Below are 22098 nucleotides of genomic sequence, written 5' to 3'. Positions count from 1 at the left end.
TCATTGGTACATGTATACAGTGGTTGTCATTGGTACATGTATACTGTGGTTGTCATTGGTACATGTATACAGTGGTTGTCATTGGTACATGTATACAGCTAGTGGTTGTCATTGGTACATGTATACAGTGGTTGTCATTGGTACATGTATACAGTGGTTGTCATTGTTACATGTATACAGTTGTTGCCATTGGTACATGTATACAGTGGTTGTCATTGGTACATGTATACAGTGGTTGTCATTGGTACATGTATACAGTGGTTGTCATTGGTACATGTATACAGTGGTTATCATTGGTACATGTATACAGTTGTTGCCATTGGTACATGTATACAGTGGTTGTCATTGGTACATGTATACAGTGGTTGTCATTGGTACATGTATACAGTGGTTGTCATTGGTACATGTATACAGTGGTTATCATTGGTACATGTATACAGTGGTTGTTATTGGTACATATATACAATGGTTGTCATTGGTACATGTATACAGTGGTTTATATGGTACATGTATACAGTGGTTATCATTGGTACATGTATACAGTGGTTATCATTGGTACATGTATACAGTGGTTGTCATTGTTACATGTATACAGTGGTTGTCATTGGTACATGTATACAGTGGTTGTCATTGGTACATGTATACAGTGGTTGTCATTGTTACATGTATACAGTGGTTGTCATTGGTACATGTATACAGTGGTTGTCATTGGTACATGTATACAGTGGTTATCATTGGTACATGTATACAGTGGTTGTCATTGGTACATGTATACAGTACATGGGCGGTCAGTACCGTTACTTAAGTGGCCATATTTTGTCTGGGGCTGCACCTGTGACCACAGACTGAGCAGTAACCACTTCACAGACAGCTACTGTGCTTATGGTCAGTAGTTGTCAGGCCATAACTGTCAATTTCCATTGTGGATGGAGAGTTATTTGTCCTCGGGAGTAATTAGTCTATTTAATGCTTTAATTGACAGACCTTAGCTCAGCAGAATCTTCATTAATGAACAAAACTGTCTACTTCCTAAAGCATTGAAAGTAAAGAACCAGTTTGAATACCTTCCTGTAAAATATTACTGAATTAAGTTCACCTACTGGTGGATGTTATTGGAAGTCTGTAGTCTGTGGTGACACCTACTGGTGGATGTTAGTGGAGGTCTGTAGTCTGTGGTGACACCTACTGGTGGATGTTAGAGGAGGTCTGTAGTCTGTGGTGACAGTAGTCTGTGGTGACAGAAGTCATAGTCAGTGGTGGCAGTAGTCTGTGGTGACAGTGGTCTGTGGTGACAGATGTCTGTTGTGACAGTAGTCTGTGGTGACAGTATTCTGTGGTGACAGTAGTCTGTGGTGACAGTTGTTTGTGGTGACAGTGGTCTGTGGTGACAGTAGTCTGTGGTGACAGAAGTCTGTGGTGACAGTGGTCTGTGGTGACAGTAGTCTGTGGTGACAGTAGTCTGTGGTGACAGTAGTCCGTGGTGACAGAAGTCTGTGGTGACAGTAGTCTGTGGTGACAGTAGTCTGTGGTGACAGTGGTCTGTAGTGACAGATGTCTGTGGTGACAGTAGTCTGTGGTGACAGTAGTCTGTGGTGACAGTAGTCTGTGATAACAGTGGTCTGTAGTGACAGTAGTCTGTGGTGATAGAGTAGTCTGTGGTGACAGTAGTCTGTGGTGACAGTAGTCTGTGGTGACAGTAGTCTGTGTTGACAGTATTCTGTGGTGACAGTGGTCTGTGGTGACAGTAGTCTGTGGTGACAGTGGTCTGAGGTGACAGTGGTCTGTGGTGACAGTAGTCTGTGGTGACAATAGTCTGTGGTGACAATAGTCAGTGGTGACAGTGGTCTGTGGTGACAGTGGTCTGTGGTGACAGTAGTCTGTGGTGACAGTGGTCTGTGATAACAGTAGTCTGTGGTGACAGTAGTCTGTGATAACAGTAGTCTGTGGTGACAGTAGTCTGTGGTGACAGTGGTCTGTGATAACAGTAGTCTGTGGTGACAGTGGTCTGTGGTGACAGTGGTCTGTGATAACAGTAGTCTTTGGTGACAGTGGTCTGTGGTGACAGTGGTCTGTGATAACAGTAGTCTGTGGTGACAGTAGTCTGTGATAACAGTAGTCTGTGGTGACAATAGTCTGTGGTGACAGTGGTCTGTGATAACAGTAGTCTGTGGTGACAGTAGTCTGTGATAACAGTAGTCTGTGGTGACAGAAGTCTGTGGTGACAGTAGTCTGTGGTGACAGTGGTCTGTGGTGACAGTGGTCTGTGATAACAGTAGTCTTTGGTGACAGTGGTCTGTGGTGACAGTGGTCTGTGATAACAGTAGTCTGTGGTGACAGTAGTCTGTGATAACAGTAGTCTGTGGTGACAATAGTCTGTGGTGACAGTGGTCTGTGATAACAGTAGTCTGTGGTGACAGTAGTCTGTGATAACAGTAGTCTGTGGTGACAAGTCTGTGGTGACAGTAGTCTGTGGTGACAGTGGTCTGTGGTGACAGTAGTCTGTGGTGACAGTGGTCTGTGGTGACAGTAGTCTGTGGTGACAGAAGTCTGTGGTGACAGTAGTCTGTGGTGACAGTGGTCTGTGGTGACAGTAGTCTGTGGTGACAGAAGTCATAGTCTGTGGTGACAGTAGTCTGTGGTGACAGTGGTCTGTGGTGACAGTGGTCTGTGGTGACAGTGGTCTGTGGTGACAGTAGTCTGTGGTGACAGTAGTCTGTGGTGACAATAGTCTGTGGTGACAGTGGTCTGTGGTGACAGTTGTTTGTGGTGACAGTGGTCTGTGGTGACAGTGGTCTGTGGTGACAGTGGTCTGTGGTGACAGTAGTCTGTGATAACAGTAGTCTGTGGTGACAGAAGTCTGTGGTGACAGTAGTCTGTGATAACAGTAGTTTGTGATAACAGTAGTCTGTAGTGACAGTAGTCTGTGGTGACAGTGGTCTGTGGTGACAGTAGTCTGTGGTGACAGTGGTCTGTGGTGACAGTGGTCTGTGGTGACAGTAGTCTGTGGTGACAGAAGTCTGTGGTGACAGTAGTCTGTGTGACAGTAGTCTGTGGTGACAGTAGTTTGTGGTGACAGTGGTATGTGGTGACAGTGGTCTGTGGTGACAGTGGTCTGTGGTGACAGTAGTCTGTGGTGACAGTAGTCTGTGTTGACAGTATTCTGTGGTGACAGTAGTCTGTGATAACAGTAGTCTGTGGTGACAGTAGTCTGTGGTGACAGTGGTCTGTGGTGACAGTAGTCTGTGGTGACAGTAGTTTGTGGTGACAGTGGTCTGTGGTGACAGTGGTCTGTGGTGACAGTAGTCTGTGGTGACAGTAGTCTGTGTTGACAGTATTCTGTGGTGACAGTAGTCTGTGATAACAGTAGTCTGTGGTGACAGTGGTCTGAGGTGACAGTGGTCTGTGGTGACAGTAGTTTGTGGTGACAGTGGTCTGTGGTGACAGTAGTCTGTGGTGACAGATGTCTGTGGTGACAGTAGTCTGTGGTGACAGTAGTCTGTGATAACAGTAGTCTGTGGTGACAGAAGTCTGTGGTGACAGTAGTCTGTGGTGACAGTAGTCTGGTGACAGTGGTCTGTGGTGACAGTAGTCTGTGGTGACAGATGTCTGTGGTGACAGTAGTCTGTGTTGACAGTAGTCTGTGGTGACAGTAGTCTATGGTGACAGTGGTCTGTGGTGACAGTAGTCTGTGGTGACAGTAGTCTATGGTGACAGTGGTCTGTGGTGACAGTAGTCTGTGGTGACAGTAGTCTGTGGTGACAGTAGTCTATGGTGACAGTGGTCTGTGGTGACAGATGTCTGTGGTGACAGTAGTCTGTGGTGACAGTAGTTTGTGGTGACAGATGTCTGTGGTGACAGTAGTCTGTGGTGACAGATGTCTGTGGTGACAGTAGTCTGTGGTGACAGTAGTCTGTGATAACAGTAGTCTGTGGTGACAGAAGTCTGTGGTGACAGTAGTCTGTGGTGACAGTAGTCTGTGATAACAGTGGTCTGTGGTGACAGTAGTCTGTGGTGACAGTAGTCTGTGGTGACAGTAGTCTGTGGTGACAGAAGTCATAGTCTGTGGTGACAGTAGTCTGTGGTGACAGTAGTCTGTGATAACAGTGGTCTGTGGTGACAGTAGTCTGTGATAACAGTAGTCTGTGGTGACAGTAGTCTGTGGTGACAGAAGTCATAGTCTGTGGTGACAGTAGTCTGTGGTGACAGTAGTCTGTGATAACAGTGGTCTGTGGTGACAGTAGTCCGTGGTGACAGAAGTCATAGTCTGTGGTGACAGTAGTCTGTGGTGACAGTAGACTGTGGTGACAGTGGTCTGTGGTGACAGTAGTCTGTGGTGACAGTAGTAGTCTGTGATAACAGTAGTCTGTGGTGACAGTAGTCTGTGGTGACAGAAGTCTGTGGTGACAGTGGTCTGTAGTGACAGTAGTCTGTGGTGACAGTAGTCTGTGGTGGCAGTAGTCTGTGGTGACAGTGGTCTGTGGTGACAGTGGTCTGTGGTGACAGTAGTCTGTGGTGACAGTAGTCTGTGGTGACAGATGTCTGTGGTGACAGTAGTCTGTGGTGACAGTGGTCTGTGGTGACAGTAGTCTGTGGTGACAGTAGTAGTCTGTGGTGACAGTAGTCTGTGGTGACAGTAGTCTGTGGTGACAGTGGTCTGTGGTGACAGTAGTCTGTGGTGACAGTGGTCTGTGGTGATAGAGTAGTCTGTGGTGACAGTAGTTTGTGGTGACAGTAGTCTGTGGTGACAGTAGTTTGTGGTGACAGTAGTCTGTGGTGACAGTAGTCTGTGGTGACAGTGGTCTGTGGTGACAGTAGTCTGTGGTGACAGTAGTCTGTAGTGACAGTAGTCCGTGGTGACAGTAGTTTGTGGTGACAGTAGTCTGTGGTGACAGTAGTCTGTGGTGACAGTGGTCTGTGGTGACAGTGGTCTGTGGTGACAGTGGTCTGGTGACAGTAGTCTGTGGTGACAGTAGTCTGTGGTGACAGAAGTCTGTGGTGACAGTAGTCTGTGGTGACAGTAGTCTGTGGTGACAGTGGTCTGTGGTGACAGTGGTCTGTGGTGACAGTGGTCTGTGGTGACAGATGTCTGTGGTGACAGTAGTCTGTGGTGACAGAAGTCATAGTCTGTGGTGACAGTAGTCTGTGGTGACAGTAGTCTGTGATAACAGTAGTCTGTGGTGACAGTAGTCTGTGGTGACAGCAGTCTGTGGTGACAGAAGTCATAGTCTGTGGTGACAGTAGTCTGTGGTGACAGTAGTCTGTGATAACAGTGGTCTGTGGTGACAGTAGTCTGTGGTGACAGAAGTCATAGTCTGTGGTGACAGTAGTCTGTGGTGACGGTGGTCTGTGGTGACAGTAGTCTGTGGTGACAGAAGTCATAGTCTGTGGTGACAGTAGTCTGTGGTGACAATAGTCTGTGGTGACAGTGGTCTGTGATGACAGCAGTCTGTGGTGACAGTGGTCTGTGGTGACAGTAGTCTGTGATAACAGTAGTCTGTGGTGACAGTAGTCTGTGATAACAGTGGTCTGTGGTGACAGTAGTCCGTGGTGACAGATATCTGTGGTGACAGTAGTTTGTGGTGGCAGTAGTCTGTGGTGACAGTGGTCCGTGGTGACAGAAGTCTGTGGTGACAGTAGTCTGTGGTGACAGTAGTCTGTGTTGACAGTATTCTGTGGTGACAGATGTCTGTGGTGACAGTAGTCTGTGGTGACAGTGGTCTGTGGTGACAGTAGTCTGTGGTGACAGTAGTCTGTGTTGACAGTAGTCTGTGGTGACAGTAGTCTGTGGTGACTTCTGGTTGAAATTAATGAACATTTGGATATATTTGTATTTTATGCTGCCTCTATCTGGGTGAAGTTTGTTGAGCTCTGATATACCTCCAGTGTAAATATTGTGGTAATCTTCCTGCCAACACTTGTGCAGTGACAAGTATGGGTGCCAGAGATAACATCTGTCGTCATTTATCCTTAAAATTTCTCTCTCTCTACTTGGCTGTCATATTCAGTTAGTTGTTTACACCACAAGTCACTGTCTTCGCCGGGGTACTATTTAGTTAGTTGTTTACACCACAAGTAACTGTCTTCGCCGGGGTACTATTCAGTTAGTTGTTTACAGCACAAGTAACTGTCTTCCCCGGGGTACTATTCAGTTAGTTGTTTACAGCACATGTCACTGTCTTCGTCAGGGTACTAGCATAGCTTTCTTCATCTTGCATCTCAATATCTTCTGACCTTTAGTAAATTGTTGGTGTCTCTTTCTCTCCCAGCAAACTGATAGTTATGTATGTTTGTATAGGAAATGCTTTGTGCTAGATCAGTGGTACAGACACTTAGATAGGGATGTTGCCGTGGGTTCCTCAAGATAGGGATGTTGTTGTGGGTTCCTCAAGATAGGGATGTTGCCGTGGGTTCCTCAAGATAGGAATGTTGTTGTGGGTTCCTCAAGATAGGGATGTTGTTGTGGGTTCCTCAAGATAGGGGTGTTGCTCTGGGTTCCTCAAGATAGGGATGTTGTTGTGGGTTCCTCAAGATAGGGATGTTGTTGTGGGTTCCTCAAGATAGGGATGTTGCTGTGGGTTCCTCAAGATAGGGATGTTGCTGTGGGCTCCTCAAGATAGGGATGTTGCTGTGGGTTCCTCAAGATAGGGATGTTGCCGTGGGTTCCTCAAGATAGGGATGTTGCCGTGGGTTCCTCAAGATAGGGATGTTGTTGTGGGTTCCTCAAGATAGGGATGTTGCTGTGGGTTCCTCAAGATAGGGATGTTGCTGTGGGCTCTTCAAGATAGGGATGTTGCTGTGGGTTCCTCAAGATAGGGATGTTGCTGTGGGTTCCTCAAGATAGGGATGTTGCTGTGGGCTCCTCAAGATAGGGATGTTGTTGTGGGTTCCTCAAGATAGGGATGTTGCCGAGGGTTCCTCAAGATAGGGATGTTGTTGTGGGTTCCTCAAGATAGGGATGTTGTTGTGGGTTCCTCAAGATAGGGATGTTGTTGTGGGTTCCTCAAGATAGGGATGTTGTTGTTGGTTCCTCAAGATAGGGATGTTGTTGTGGGTTCCTCAAGATAGGGATGTTGTTGTGGGTTCCTCAAGATAGGGATGTGGTTGTTGGTTCCTCAAGATAGGGATGTTGTTGTGGGTTCCTCAAGATAGGGATGTTGTTGTGGGTTCCTCAAGATAGGGATGTTGTTGTGGGTTCCTCAAGATAGGGATGTTGTTGTGGGTTCCTCAAGATAGGGATGTTGTTGTGGGTTCCTCAAGATAGGGGTGTTGTGGGTTCCTCAAGATAGGGATGTTGCTGTGGATTCCTCAAGATAGGGATGTTGTTGTGGGTTCCTCAAGATAGGGGTGTTGTGGGTTCCTCAAGATAGGGATGTTACTGTGGGTTCCTTAAGATAGGGATGTTGTTGTGGGTTCCTCAAGATAGGGATGTTGTTGTGGGTTCCTCAAGATAGGGATGTTACTGTGGGTTCCTCAAGATAGGGATGTTGTTGTGGGTTCCTCAAGATAGGGATGTTGTTGTGGGTTCCTCAAGATAGGGATGTTGTTGTGGGTTCCTCAAGATAGGGATGTTACTGTGGGTTCCTTAAGATAGGGATGTTGTTGTGGGTTCCTCAAGATAGGGATGTTGTTGTGGGTTCCTCAAGATAGGGATGTTGCCGTGGGTTCCTCAAGATAGGGATGTTGCCGTGGGTTCCTCAAGATAGGGATGTTGCTGTGGGTTCACAAAGATAGGGATGTTGCTGTGGGTTCCTCAAGATAGGGATGTTGTTGTGGGTTCCTCAAGATAGGGATGTTGTTGTGGGTTCCTCAAGATAGGGATGTTGTTGTGGGTTCCTCAAGATAGGGATGTTGTTGTGGGTTCCTCAAGATAGGGATGTTGCTGTGGGTTCCTCTAGATAGGGATGTTGCTGTGGGTTCCTCAAGATAGGGATGTTGTTGTGGGTTCCTCAAGATAGGGATGTTGCTGTGGGTTCCTCAAGATAGGGATGTTGTTGTGGGTTCCTCAAGATAGGGATGTTGTTGTGGGTTCCTCAAGATAGGGATGTTGCCGTGGGTTCCTCAAGATAGGGATGTTGCTGTGGGTTCCTCAAGATAGGGATGTTGCTGTGGGTTCCTCAAGATAGGGATGTTGTTGTGGGCTCCTCAAGATAGGGATGTTGTTGTGGGTTCCTCAAGATAGGGATGTTGTTGTGGGTTCTTCAAGATAGGGATGTTGCTGTGGGTTCCTCAAGATAGGGATGTTGTTGTGGGTTCCTCAAGATAGGGATGTTGTTGTGGGTTCCTCAGAATGTAAAGTAAAAACACTTATGTGTCCGATCAATACTGTTATCATACATACAAATATACAAGTGAATACTGATTGAAAATACAACATTAAATTCCATCTCCGGAGTAAAAATGTTTTTATTTCACAAAGCCATTGAAGTGACTTGATAATGAATTATTTGACGTCAATACCTTAACCAATTAGGGTACTGTAAGCGTACTTATTTTGACTCTAATTTTAGTGTGTAATTGTACATATGATGAATTGGTGCATCCACACATCAACAATACTTGTCATAGAAATTACTATACATCTTTTGTGATTCGCGTAATAATTTAGAAAAATGTCTATGGTGCAAAAATCGCTAAAAAATGATTACTGCTCAAAATAAGGTTACCACTAAAATAAGGTTTACCGCTAAAATAAGGTTACTGCTAAAATAAGGTTACTGCTAAAATAGGTACGTTTACAGTAATTCTATTGAGAATAGTAGAATCTGGAGTAATGGAGTATATAAACAGGGGTAAATAACCTATTATACAGATACATACCTTTATTATCCTGCAGTAAGCCCATGCCTGGTAATAAGCCCACCCTTCTCTATTTCATTGTCTCAATATTAGCTCATCTATCACTTTGAATCTGAGTTTATGTGTTGGTCGCAGGGCTTATTACAGGATTAATCTACATATTATTGAACACAGCCCAATAATGTCCTTCTAATTCAGCATTACTTCAAGACAGATTAGAACTTGGAAACTTAGAATTCTAAAGTGACATGTTGTTACAAAATGAACCATGTAAAAACTGATCTAAAAAGAGTCATTAGGAATCATAAATGATTTACTGGTCACAAATAATTTGTTCTGGTGATAAACCACTAAATATAATATTGTTTCTGTCAGAATAAAACTAATCTGAAACTGTAAGGGCACAAGTTAATACCCTGTAGCATAAATGTTTATTAATGATTGAAATAGAAGGATATTTATCAGAGGTACAAACAAATTTTAACACATAGTAAAGAATCGTTAACATATATCCAACATTGTGTAACAAGTATAAACCAATAAAACTATACAACTTATAATGCTGTAGTTAACTTGTCCTGAACGACACACGTCTTAGACGCTTCTGCATACGTATTCGTATATCCGTTATGTCGCACTTGCTTTATCTTCTTTCCAAGCATAATACCAAATTCTTTTCTGAAATTATCATTGAGCCATCCATACAGAAAAGGGTTGATACATGCGGAGCTCATGGCCACGATTTTTAATAATAAGTCTATAAGTCTGAAGTAAGGTCCGTACACAATTTTGTGATTAAGGGTAACTATTAAGGCAAAAATGTTCCAGGGCAGCCAGGAAACTGCAAAAAGAACCACAATGGAGATGAGTATTCTGTTTGTCCGATTATTTCGTCTTGTTTCTGATCTTTTAAGTGGGCGTTGTTGTAACACAAGATGGATCTTAAAGTACAAAAATGCTGTCACCCCAAATGGTAATAAAACTTGAAGGAAAAATATTGAAAATGTGTAGGTGAGAGCACCGTATCGTGGCCATCTCTCATAGCAGAAGATCTTGTGTATGTTGAATATAGGTACGTTTATTACTTCGTATTGTGTGTGAATCATGACAGGGGTGGCGAGTCCGAAAGTGATGAACACTATCACACATATGATGAGGATGGCTTTCTCTTTTGTGATTCGCGTCCTGAATGGGAACACAATCAAAATATACCGATCAACTGCAATCATCATCATACAGGTAGTGGAATAGAATATTGGAACTCCAAACGTGGGCATGATGATCCGACACAAAACCTCACCGAACGCCCAGAAGTCTGTAAGCTGGTAGTGGAGTTGGAATGGCAGGTTAAATACACATAAGACAATGTCTGACACAGCCAGTGAAGCAATAAAAACGTTGGTAACTTTGTGGAGGTGAGGATGTCTCACTATTACTATGACAACCAGAAGGTTCTCGATGAACCCCATGATGATGACGATGGAATAGATGGTAATGATGAAAATGCGCAAAGGTTCACTTGTGTGTAGAAGATCCTGCTCGATTTCTCCTGTTTCATTCTGTTTTGACATTTGAAACTGCAGAAGCAGATCGTCTGTGAAGTTGAGCATGTCGTATGTGATCCAGAGGGAATCTTCGGCCATACCTTGCTCACTTTGTGTCTACTGTTACCCTCTGGTCTGGGGCTGCTTTTCTTGTGTGACCACGCATACTGGATAGTTGTATATATATCTTGAATGGAGGATGGCTAACGGATGTGTCACCTGAAAAACAGTTTATATATATTATTTATCAGTTATCGTAATTTAAAAGGCCAAACTGTTACAGGCTTGACAGGAAAATGACAGTTCAAGAAACATTTTGAAATTTCTCAGTTTGGTAATGTGAGGGCCATGTATAGCGGACAGAGGGGAATTCTTGATTATCAGGTCATTTATAGGGTAAATTGGTTGATGTAAGTGGAAGGCAGGAAATGTCAGCATCCATTTTGATTTGTAGTGAAAAGGTAAATTGAAGAAATAATGAATGAAAACATGTCAGAACATTTTAATGTGATTTTGTTAGTTTCATTTCTATTCCGTCTATTGCACATTCCTCGTATAGCATACTTCATTACCTTTAAAATATACCTTCCTAAATATGTAACAAATCACACTTTTCTCCAGACCTCGATACATAAAGAAATACATTTACAATAATTAAAATGGAATTAACCTCCAATTTACTAATTACTTATCAACTGTATTCGAGAAATGGTCGAACATGAAACACTAGCTGTCTTAAAGTGTGAGAATAAATGTGTAGCTTTAGTGTAAGAATGAAAAAAATTATCTGATTAAATTGTCAAATGATGTTTTACAGAATGACATTTGAATGTTTTAAAAAGAAAGATGTCTTATCAAAAACATGTATTAAATGTAATGACTAGGTATGACTACTCCAATCAAAGCTTTCGTGCTGTAATATTTCTGTCATGAAAGGTTACAAAAGTAAAATCTATGGATTTTGATTTATGAAGAGATAGATGTCAAGTCATATAAAGATTACATAACAAGATTGACTGGTCGTGTGGGAGGGATGTAGCTCACTCAGATTTGATAGTTATAAAAAGTGACATAATGTGAAGAGGATTACGAGACCATACTATTACAAGTATCATGTACAAGGTGTTGTAATTGTGAGTCATTCACAGTACTTTTAGCTACGCGTCTGTTATTCCGAACATTTGATCATTCACAGTACTATTAGCTTCGCGTCTGTTATTCCGAACATTTGTATTAATGGCATAAGTGGAAACATGGATATTTCATGATAAAAAATACAACAGGTTTAGCTAATAATACTATAAGTATCCACCATTTAAGGATACCCAAGAGTTCTCTCTTCGGCACAATTAACTCATTGTTAATCCTACTCTTATCCTTACATGTTGAAGTAAAGACCACCAAGCAGCTGATTGGTGACCCTTGGCCACACATTTTCAGTGTTTTTCCTCTACAACTAGACCTTTAGACCTTTTTTCCTGGCTATGTAGGTAGCTATATAATACATTATACTTTATATGATCCCACAGGCTATAGGATGGTAGAATACATTATACTATATATGATCCCACAGGCTATAGGATGGTAGAATACATTATACTATATATGATCACACAGACTATAGGATGGTAGAATACATTATACTGTATATGATCCTACAGACTATAGGATGGTATTATACTGTATATGATCCTACAGACTATAGGATGGTAGAATACATTATACTATATATGATCCCACAGGCTATAGGATGGTAGAATACATTATATTATATATGATCACGCAGGCTATAGGATGGTAGAATACATTATATTATATATGGTCCTACAGGCTATAGGATGGTAGAATACATTATACTATATATGATCCTACAGACTATAGGATGGTAGAATACATTATACTATATATGATCACACAGACTATAGGATGGACAAGGAGAAGCATTACAACTGTCCCAATAGCCAACAACAAACCCTCCAGTCCTTTTAACACTTCAAACCTTTTACGTTGTTGCTGCATGATCAAGTTGAAGATTACATTGGTAAAGGTGTTGTCGTCACATCTGATGTGAGAGAGGGTTTCTATAGTTAAATTCCCATAAAACAATTATTACCCACCTCTACGAAAAACAGATAAAACCATTCCATTACGTTATATCACGCTAAAAGTACCATGGAATACAATGAAAGCTGTGAAATTGTCACATAGGGAAGATTCATTAACAACTCTGGATTACCTAGGCCACAAGCATGCCTATTTCAACTCAATTAATTGTCTCATGGATTATATATAGTGAAAATTCTGCTCCTTCAGGGCTTCTGGTGGAAGCTGAGCATGATGATAGATGAATAGACAAGCACTTTAGAAGAAAAGAATTACTTTATGTTATATGGTTCAGACAAGCCCTAGGGAAACATAACTATATAATTCACCTGCTATCATTCATTGATATAAAAGTTTGAAAACCCCAATAATGTCTTACCAACAAATAATGCTTGTTTGTTGTTCTTTTACCTAAATATTGATGAATTCCTTTATGTTTTAAGCCTGATCAAAAGGAAGCTAGGGATAGCATGTCCCCAGGTATCATAGAACCAACTTACTGTCACTCTGTCCAATCATCTCAGGCAAACATCAACACTTGTCCCTAAAATAACTTTGTTTAATAATGTTGTTCTCACCTAGCCTGATGGATTCTTCTGATTAATTATGTGTTATGTTTATCAGTACAGTATTTATCTGTTATATTCCCAAGGTCATGTGTTATGTTTATCAGTACAGTATTTATCTGTTATATTCCCAAGGTCATGTGTTATGTCTATCAGTACAGTATTTATCTGTTATATTCCCAAGGTCATGTGTTACATCTATCAGTACAGGATTTATCTGTTATTTCAAAGAAGAGAATTGAAGAAAAAACTATGTATCACAGACAGCAACAGGGAATGAGAGAACAGAGACACATGGAATGAGGGAACAGACACAGGGAATGAGAGAACAGAGACACAGGGAATGAGAGAGCAGAGACACAGGAAATGAGAGAAGAAAGGGAATGAGAGAACAGAAACACGGAATGAGAGAGCAGAGACACAAATAATGAGAGAACAGACACACAAGTAATTAAAGAACAGACAAAGGGAATGAGAGAAAAGACACATGGAATGAGAGAACAGACCAAGGAAATGAGAGAACAGAAACAAAGGGAATGAGAGAACAGACAAAGAGAATGAGAGAAGAGAGACACAGGGAATGAGAGAACAAAGGTAATGAGAGAACAGACAAAGAAAATGAGAACAGACAGAATGAGAGAACAGACACAGGAAATGAGAGAAGAGACAGAGTGAATGAGAGAACAAGGAGAATGAGAGAACAAAGGAAATGAGAAAAGAGTCAAGGAAATGAGAGAAGAGGTAATAAGAGAACGGACAAAGGGAATGAGAAAACAAAGGGAATGAGAGAACAGCAAAGGGAATGAGAAAACAGAGACATAAGAAATGAGAGAACAGACAAAAGAAATGAGAGAACAGACAAGAAATGAGAGAACAGTGACTGGAAAAAAATGTATTGGATTTGTATATTGGATCATAATTGAAATAAACAAAAATTGGAAAGGACTTAGTTGTTAGATACAGTACAGGGATCTGGATTAGACAGGGTCTGATTTGGACAGGCTTTAAGGTGACATTAATTATAATTTGCTAGTGCAATAATCAGATTATATCAATTGGATATCAAGTGATACCAGCTGTTACAGTGTTAAAATATTATTGACCAATCAGGATGGTTCTTTATCTACTATATCAAAATCTGTTGATTTACTGTTCAGATGCCATGCTAGAATAATGTTGAGTGTTGATATGATATGCTAGGAAATTTACAAATGACAGTTTTTTGCCAGAATATCTTACTCTTTACCTGTAGAACTACACTGACTTCCCCATTTACATGGCACACAGCCTTGGTGTCATTAAATACAGATTAGGCTATTAAATTATTAATTCCTTTACATGTTAATGGGGTAACAGTCTAGGTACTGCAGGAATATAATAAATAAACAATAATAGTGATAAAGCACTGGTTGGAATCTCTCCACATCATAGACCAAACAGGATCAATCGCGGACCTGGTGTTATGTATAGGTTTTGTTGACAATGGGCTAATTTACACATTCATTACACTCACAAAATCTGTACATAAAAATGATTATCATATCTTAACAAGTCTCGGCTTTCAAAAGATTGTTTTTGTTTGAGAACTCTCATGAGGGATCCTCATAGCTGTACTCTCAGTATTCTTGTACTGTAATAACCTCTAACGATTTAACATCGTCATAGCTGTACTATCAGTATTCTTGTACTGTAATAACCTCTCACGATTTAACATCCTCATAGCTGTACTCTCAGTATTATTGTACTGTAATAACCTCTCACGATTTAACATCCTCGCTTAAAAATATCAAAAGTACAAGAACTATAAATCAATGTTAATTACCAGTGAAAATAAACTTTGTACCGATCGAAAATTAAATCTTGCTCTGATTCACAAACTTGTTTTAGAATAGCATTAATTTGATGATTGTTTCTCTGAGGAATCAATGCCTTGGTTAACATGCTACCCTTGATTATTCGAGATGTCGAAGCTTGAGGTGCACGTGGTTGTGAATAATTGAAAATACGATTGTTGTGATTTAGAAAAGCACAAGCATATGATTGATTAAAAGTTTTGTATCTACTTTGGAAAAAACATGAAAAAGGTAATCTAACAGAAACTAATTCAGTTATTGAGTCTACCTATTTTATCATCAGACTTTTATCCAATCAGCAGTGACTATACTAGATGTTCTATTTATAGATCAAAACCAATGAACTTCAGTCAAGCTTTTAAATTAAAATATGTTTTTAATACAGCTAATTGCTACTTCTTCTTTTGTAGGGAGTCATATATCAGCAGCTGATATTAATAGAAACTTCTGTTAGGTCCATATTACTTTGTGGTCTATATGACCACATATTCACCTCAGCTGAAGTCCATAATTGATAAATGTAGTAATTGGCAGTCGATATGTAACATAATAGAATCGTAACATAGCGCCCCATCATTGATAACAAATTACTATATAATTGAGCCAGCAGGATATTTTTACTTTGCAGTAGTACAGAAAAAAATGGTTTGGCTCATGAGATGTTATAATTGACCAATTAGAGAGGTGTTACTAGCCATCTATAGCAAGATTGTGCCAATGATCTGTACCTCTCTATCAATTTGTGCTTGTTTTCTCATTGAGGTCCAGGCCCCTGAGTCTGTGTACGACCACACACTGACAATCGTTCCTCCTCCAGTCATTGGTAATAGGTTTACCAGGCCTCTCCTCAAACCTGTAGTGTGGTACACCCAGCCAGTGTAAGACAATATGTACTGTGTGTGTCCCTGATGACAGACTGACAGACACACCTTCAGGTTACTGTAACCCTGACCAACTTTTATGCATTCATTTCATTGATAATTACAGGGAAAAATGGTGTGTACAGACTTTGCATTGCTGCAAACATAATTCTCACTTTTTTCATTACCATAATTCTCACTTTTATGGTTTTCGTGCTTTCCAAATGTTCTTCCTTCTTCACACCTGCGTTCCAATGCATTAACATGTTGGCGGCTTTATGGCACTGTGTACAGTAATATTTGTCAGTTAAGAGGTACAAATGGCCTGTGTTTCTCTTTATATTAATGACCTATCAGTACAGGGACATTATTGTGTAAAGATATAGACACATGCAGTCAATATGTAAGTATGGAAAAACCTACTAGCAATGTAGTAGTACATCAGTGTATATCCTAACACAGGTGTCCTGACTAAAGTCATTGTATCTCCTAACACAGGTGTCCTGACTATAGTCATTGTATCTCCTAACACAGGTGTCCTGACCACACTATAGTTATTGTATCTCCTAACACAGGTGTCCTGACTATAGTCATTGTATGTCCTACCACAGGTGTCCTGACTATAGTCATTGTATCTCCTACCACAGGTGTCCTGACTATAGTCATTGTATCTCCTACCACAGGTGTCCTGACTATAGTCATTGTATCTCCTACCACAGGTGTCCTGACTATAGTCATTGTATCTCCTAACACAGGTGTCCTGACTATAGTCATTGTATCTCCTACCACAGGTGTCCTGACCACACTATAGTCATTGTATCTCCTACCACAGGTGTCCTGACTATAGTCATTGTATCTCCTACCACAGGTGTCCTGACTATAGTCATTGTATCTCCTAACACAGGTGTCCTGACTATAGTCATTGTATCTCCTACCACAGGTGTCCTGACCACACTATAGTCATTGTATCTCCTACCACAGGTGTCCTGACTATAGTCATTGTATCTCCTACCACAGGTGTCCTGACTAAAGTCATTGTATCTCCTACCACAGGTGTCCTGACTATAGTCATTGTATCTCCTACCACAGGTGTCCTGACTATAGTCATTGTATCTCCTACCACAGGTGTCCTGACTAAAGTCATTGTATCTCCTAACACAGGTGTCCTGACTATAGTCATTGTATCTCCTACCACAGGTGTCCTGACTAAAGTCATTGTATCTCCTACCACAGGTGTCCTGACCACACTATAGTCATTGTATCTCCTACCACAGGTGTCCTGACTATAGTCATTGTATCTCCTACCACAGGTGTCCTGACTAAAGTCATTATATCTCCTACCACAGGTGTCCTGACTATAGTCATTGTATCTCCTACCACAGGTGTCCTGACTATAGTCATTGTATCTCCTAGCACAGGTGTCCTGACCACACTATAGTCATTGTATGTCCTAACACAGGTGTCCTGACTATAGTCATTGTATCTCCTACCACAGGTGTCCTGACTATAGTCATTGTATCTCCTACCACAGGTGTCCTGACTATAGTCATTGTATCTCCTACCACAGGTGTCCTGACTATAGTCATTGTATCTCCTACCACAGGTGTCCTGACTATAGTCATTGTATCTCCTACCACAGGTGTCCTGACTAAAGTCATTGTATCTCCTACCACAGGTGTCCTGACTATAGTCATTGTATCTCCTACCACAGGTGTCCTGACCACACTATAGTCATTGTATCTCCTACCACAGGTGTCCTGACTATAGTCATTGTATCTCCTACCACAGGTGTCCTGACTAAAGTCATTGTATCTCCTACCACAGGTGTCCTGACTATAGTCATTGTATCTCCTACCACAGGTGTCCTGACTATAGTCATTGTATCTCCTACCACAGGTGTCCCGACTATAGTCATTGTATCTCCTAACACAGGTGTCCTGACTATAGTCATTGTATGTCCTACCACAGGTGTCCTGACTAAAGTCATTGTATCTCCTAACACAGGTGTCCTGACTAAAGTCATTGTATCTCCTACCACAGGTGTCCTGACTATAGTCATTGTATCTCCTAACACAGGTGTCCTGACTATAGTCATTGTATCTCCTACCACAGGTGTCCTGACTATAGTCATTATATCTCCTAACACAGGTGTCCTGACCACACTATAGTCATTGTATCTCCTACCACAGGTGTCCTGACTATAGTCATTGTATCTCCTACCACAGATGTCCTGACTAAAGTCATTGTATCTCCTACCACAGGTGTCCTGACTATAGTCATTGTATCTCCTACCACAGGTGTCCTGACTATAGCCATTATATCTCCTAACACAGGTGTCCTGACCACACTATAGTCATTGTATCTCCTACCACAGGTGTCCTGACTATAGTCATTGTATCTCCTACCACAGGTGTCCTGACTATAGTCATTGTATCTCCTACCACAGGTGTCCTGACTAAAGTCATTGTATCTCCTACCACAGGTGTCCTGACTATAGTCATTGTATCTCCTACCACAGGTGTCCTGACTATAGTCATTGTATCTCCTAACACAGGTGTCCTGACTATAGTCATTGTATCTCCTACCACAGGTGTCCTGACTATAGTCATTGTATCTCCTACCACAGGTGTCCTGACTATAGTCATTGTATCTCCTACCACAGGTGTCCTGACTAAAGTCATTGTATCTCCTACCACAGGTGTCCTGACCACACTATAGTCATTGTATCTCCTACCACAGGTGTCCTGACTATAGTCATTGTATCTCCTACCACAGGTGTCCTGACTAAAGTCATTGTATCTCCTACCACAGGTGTCCTGACCACACTATAGTCATTGTATCTCCTACCACAGGTGTCCTGACTAAAGTCATTGTATCTCCTACCACAGGTGTCCTGACCACACTATAGTCATTGTATCTCCAAACACAGGTGTCCTGACTATAGTCATTGTATCTCCTAACACAGGTGTCCTGACAACACTATAGTCATTGTATCTCAATGACCTATTGTGATCACATATTGACTCTTGTCATCTGTCATTTGTTGTCCCATAAACAGTTGAATGTTTTCTAATTTCCAAACTCCCCCAAAAAATGATGTCAACAAATATTTTACAGGAAAAGACAAGATTGCAAACGACAGGACCGGAGGTGTCATGTTTGCTCAAACTTGAACAACTGTCTTTGTCAAGATAATTGAATTTTCATGGATGAAAAATTCCTAGAGTGCTTTATGAAAGTAATTTTCATGTGTTATCATTGGATAGCTGTTTGTTTATGTTAGAAAACTAACGGACATCAAGGATGTGTATAACGAAAAATGACATCTACTGAAGATAATGTGTATTAATGATATCACATTGATCTTTCCTAAGATGGCTTACTTATTACAAAATAAATGAAAATGCTTGAATTTGACTCCACCTTATTTATTTGAAATCCTTTATCGAGTTCCAGATATAACAAACTATTTCTGCTTGTCCCATGGAATTCATGATCCACACGTTTTACTGCGATAACAGGATATGATCACTCCAATGCTGTATACTTTTTATCATGTATGTGACAAAAACATCATTTTGTCACCGAATCCTTATTTTCCTTATTTACGTCACATGAAGTTAATTTGTTTACATCACTATTTCCCTGTCCTGACAAAAAAAAAAAAAAAATACAAGAAAAAAGCCCCCAGAAGTGAGTTGCAGGTAGACCTTTTTTAGGTCACCTGAGACGAAGTCTCAAGTGACCTATTCTAATCGCCTTTTGTCCGTCGTCGTCCGTCGTCCGTCGTCCGTCGTGCGTCCGTAAACTTTTTACATTTTCGACTTCTTCTCCAAAACCACTTAACAAAATTCAATGAAATTTGGCAGAAAGTTTCTATCGCTGAAGGTCAACCAAAATTGTGAATTATATGGTCCCAATCCCCCAGGGGCCTGAGGGGTGGGGCCAAAAAGGGTCAAATTGACTAAAACTTCAAAAATCTTCTTCTCTACTCTCAGATATGGTGGAGTCAAACACTCTTTATAGATGAAAGGGTCTTGTGGTGCTTTACCAAAATTGTGAATTGCATGACCCTGGGGTCTCACGTTTGCCCCTGGGGATGGGGTAAACTTTACTATAGTTTATATAGGGAAATCACATTTTTGACTATTATTTGTTGGATTTGTATTGGAATTCATTCTAACTTGGTTCAAATTATCAGCATGAGATAACAGTTTGATGGTATGTACATGTTGGCCCTGGTTGACCCCCAGGGGCTGGTGGGCGGGGCCAAAAAGGGTCAAATTGACTGAAATTTCAAAAATCTTCTTCTCTGCTCTCAGATATGTTAGAATCAAATACTCTTCATAGATGGAAGGCTCTTTAGGTGCTTTACCAAAATTGTGAATTTCATGACCCTGGGGTCTCACGTTTGCCCCTGTTAGAATCAAATACTCTTCATAGACTGACCCCATTAGGACTGGTGGGTGGGGCCAAAAAGGGTCAATTTAGTTGGCCGAAATATTTCAAATCTCAGGTGACCGTTAAGGCCCTTTGGGCCTCTTGTTTGTTTCATATTCAGAATAGAAACTCTGCTTGTTTGTTCCACTTCATCATCTGTTACTTAACAACACTTGGATTGATTGATATTTCCTGGGATCAAGTTTGTAGTCAAACTAATGCCTGTACACTTTTTGGGAAATGAAGTATAGTATTTCAGTCTCAGTATGATGTGTGTTTTCTGTCTAAAAAGAAGAAAATAACCTATCAATAAAAGAGATGTCGGAAACCTCCTGTGTATGTTCTGTGAACAATGTGAGTCTGTCAAAGAAGGTGTCAAAGACAAATCTGTCTTATGAATGATAAGGACAGTGTATAAAAAATAAAAAGATAAATTGAAATTTTATCATAAAGGTTGTGATCTATTATCAGGAGTGTACAAGGAATAGATATCATCAAAATATTACTTTTTAAAAAAATAAATGTTCAATATGTTTTCAGAAAATTTCAGCATGTCTTAGGTGAAGAAAATTATTTTATTAAAGATTATTGTTTACTGTTGAAAATTGTAATTTTATGATACAAATGTAAGAACCTGAAACATTTGTTTTTACATCTGTGAACATTTTTGTAAATTAAAGCCCTTTCCTGTAATTCAAGAAGGCAAGGTATTTATGGCAGTTTTCACTGAAAATTAGATAACTTAAAGAAATTGAAACAGTTTAAATTTTGTTCTGGTTTATTCCCACAAGTCAAGATAATTTTCAAGTTATTTTTGGAAGGCACTCAATATACATTGCTATTTAATGTGGCCCTCCATGTTTTAATGAGTGTCCATCAGTATAGTAAAATAACTTAATTTGAAATATTTTCTGGATATAAATAACAATTTTTTTTTCATTTGAAAATATAAAATGAAGTTTGTTGACTTACTTTGTCATGAGGTAATAAATCCAAAATGTGTGAGGCAGTTCCATTAAAATGGTCAAACCAAGCTGTACAGTTGTATATAGCTAGCCACACTGGCATAGGAGAGCAAGCCAACTACATCAGACTCGTCACTCAATCGCTGTTTGTAAAACAGGTCATTACACTTGCACCTACCAGTCTGGCTTCTCTAATAAATGGATTTAAAGGCATTAAATAAAAAAATGATTTGTCACAGCTGGTAGGAATGTATAGTCAACCCACATCATGCTTTCAGGAGGACGAGATTACCTCTCACACGACCAGTACAGGTCGAACCTTTAGCACAAATTGATGCTGTGTTTGCGACTGATGAGAACTCTGCTGATACTCTCCGTCAGCGATGGCCAGTATTTAGCCAATATCACTTCAGCATCAGTAACCAGTGTTGAGGCATCTTGATGATGTAGAGAGTCGTACACATACAGCAGAGAAAAACCAGCAAACAAATCATTTGTGACCATTTAGTATTTTTATGTATCATGGATCATAATGCATTTCACAACAGGATTAGAGGGTGTTCATTTTATGTGAAATCAGATGTAAGTAAGGTGTTGCTGGGACATCTGTTACGGGGCATTAGGGAGGCTGGTATCCACAGAGGCACACAGCTGGCCTCTAACACTCCCTCACAACATATACTCTCTAATTTACATTTAAACTTATTGTATTTTTTATGTTTAACCATGATCATATCGATAGCTGTTCTTTTTGATAACACTTTATTGTTGATACTTAAACTGACATTTGTGATTTATGGCTACACAAAGGGCATGTACAGCACTACATTCTTAAAACAATTCTTATTGAGAAAGGATTCTTCCTTTCCAAGTTTGTATTTTAAGAATAATCAATTGTTTTGCGTAAGGAAAACCAGTGGATTAAAAGATTTTTTTTCCAATTTCCTATCAGAAATCAAATTACCACTAGC

The 22098-nt window shown here is 40.6% G+C and overlaps 2 protein-coding genes across 4 annotated transcripts in view; one reads left to right on the top strand and one right to left on the bottom strand.

Moving 5' to 3' along the window:
* LOC117324054 (cleavage and polyadenylation specificity factor subunit 2-like) overlaps positions 1-22098 on the top strand; it is a 273294-nt gene that overhangs the window by 9935 nt on the left and 241261 nt on the right. The window lies entirely within an intron of this gene.
* LOC117324055 (neuropeptide Y receptor type 6-like) overlaps positions 8386-22098 on the bottom strand; it is a 55595-nt gene continuing 41882 nt past the window's right edge. Inside the window, exons 1-2 of one of the 2 annotated variants that reach the window (XM_033879671.1) lie at positions 21135-21714; positions 8386-10559 (exon numbers count right to left, since the gene is read on the bottom strand). In XM_033879671.1, the coding sequence (XP_033735562.1) occupies positions 9351-10439 (1089 nt within the window). In that variant the 5' untranslated portion in view covers positions 10440-10559; positions 21135-21714 and the 3' untranslated portion in view covers positions 8386-9350. Of the gene's footprint in view, positions 10560-21134; positions 21715-22098 lie in introns of those variants that run through there. The other variant, XM_033879669.1, reaches the window with a different exon arrangement.

The sequence above is a fragment of the Pecten maximus genome, chromosome 3, assembly GCF_902652985.1.
Source record: "Pecten maximus chromosome 3, xPecMax1.1, whole genome shotgun sequence".
NCBI lineage: Eukaryota > Metazoa > Mollusca > Bivalvia > Pectinida > Pectinidae > Pecten > Pecten maximus.
Note: the sequence above shows the minus strand (reverse complement) of the source record. Positions and strands in the feature narration are given on the sequence as shown.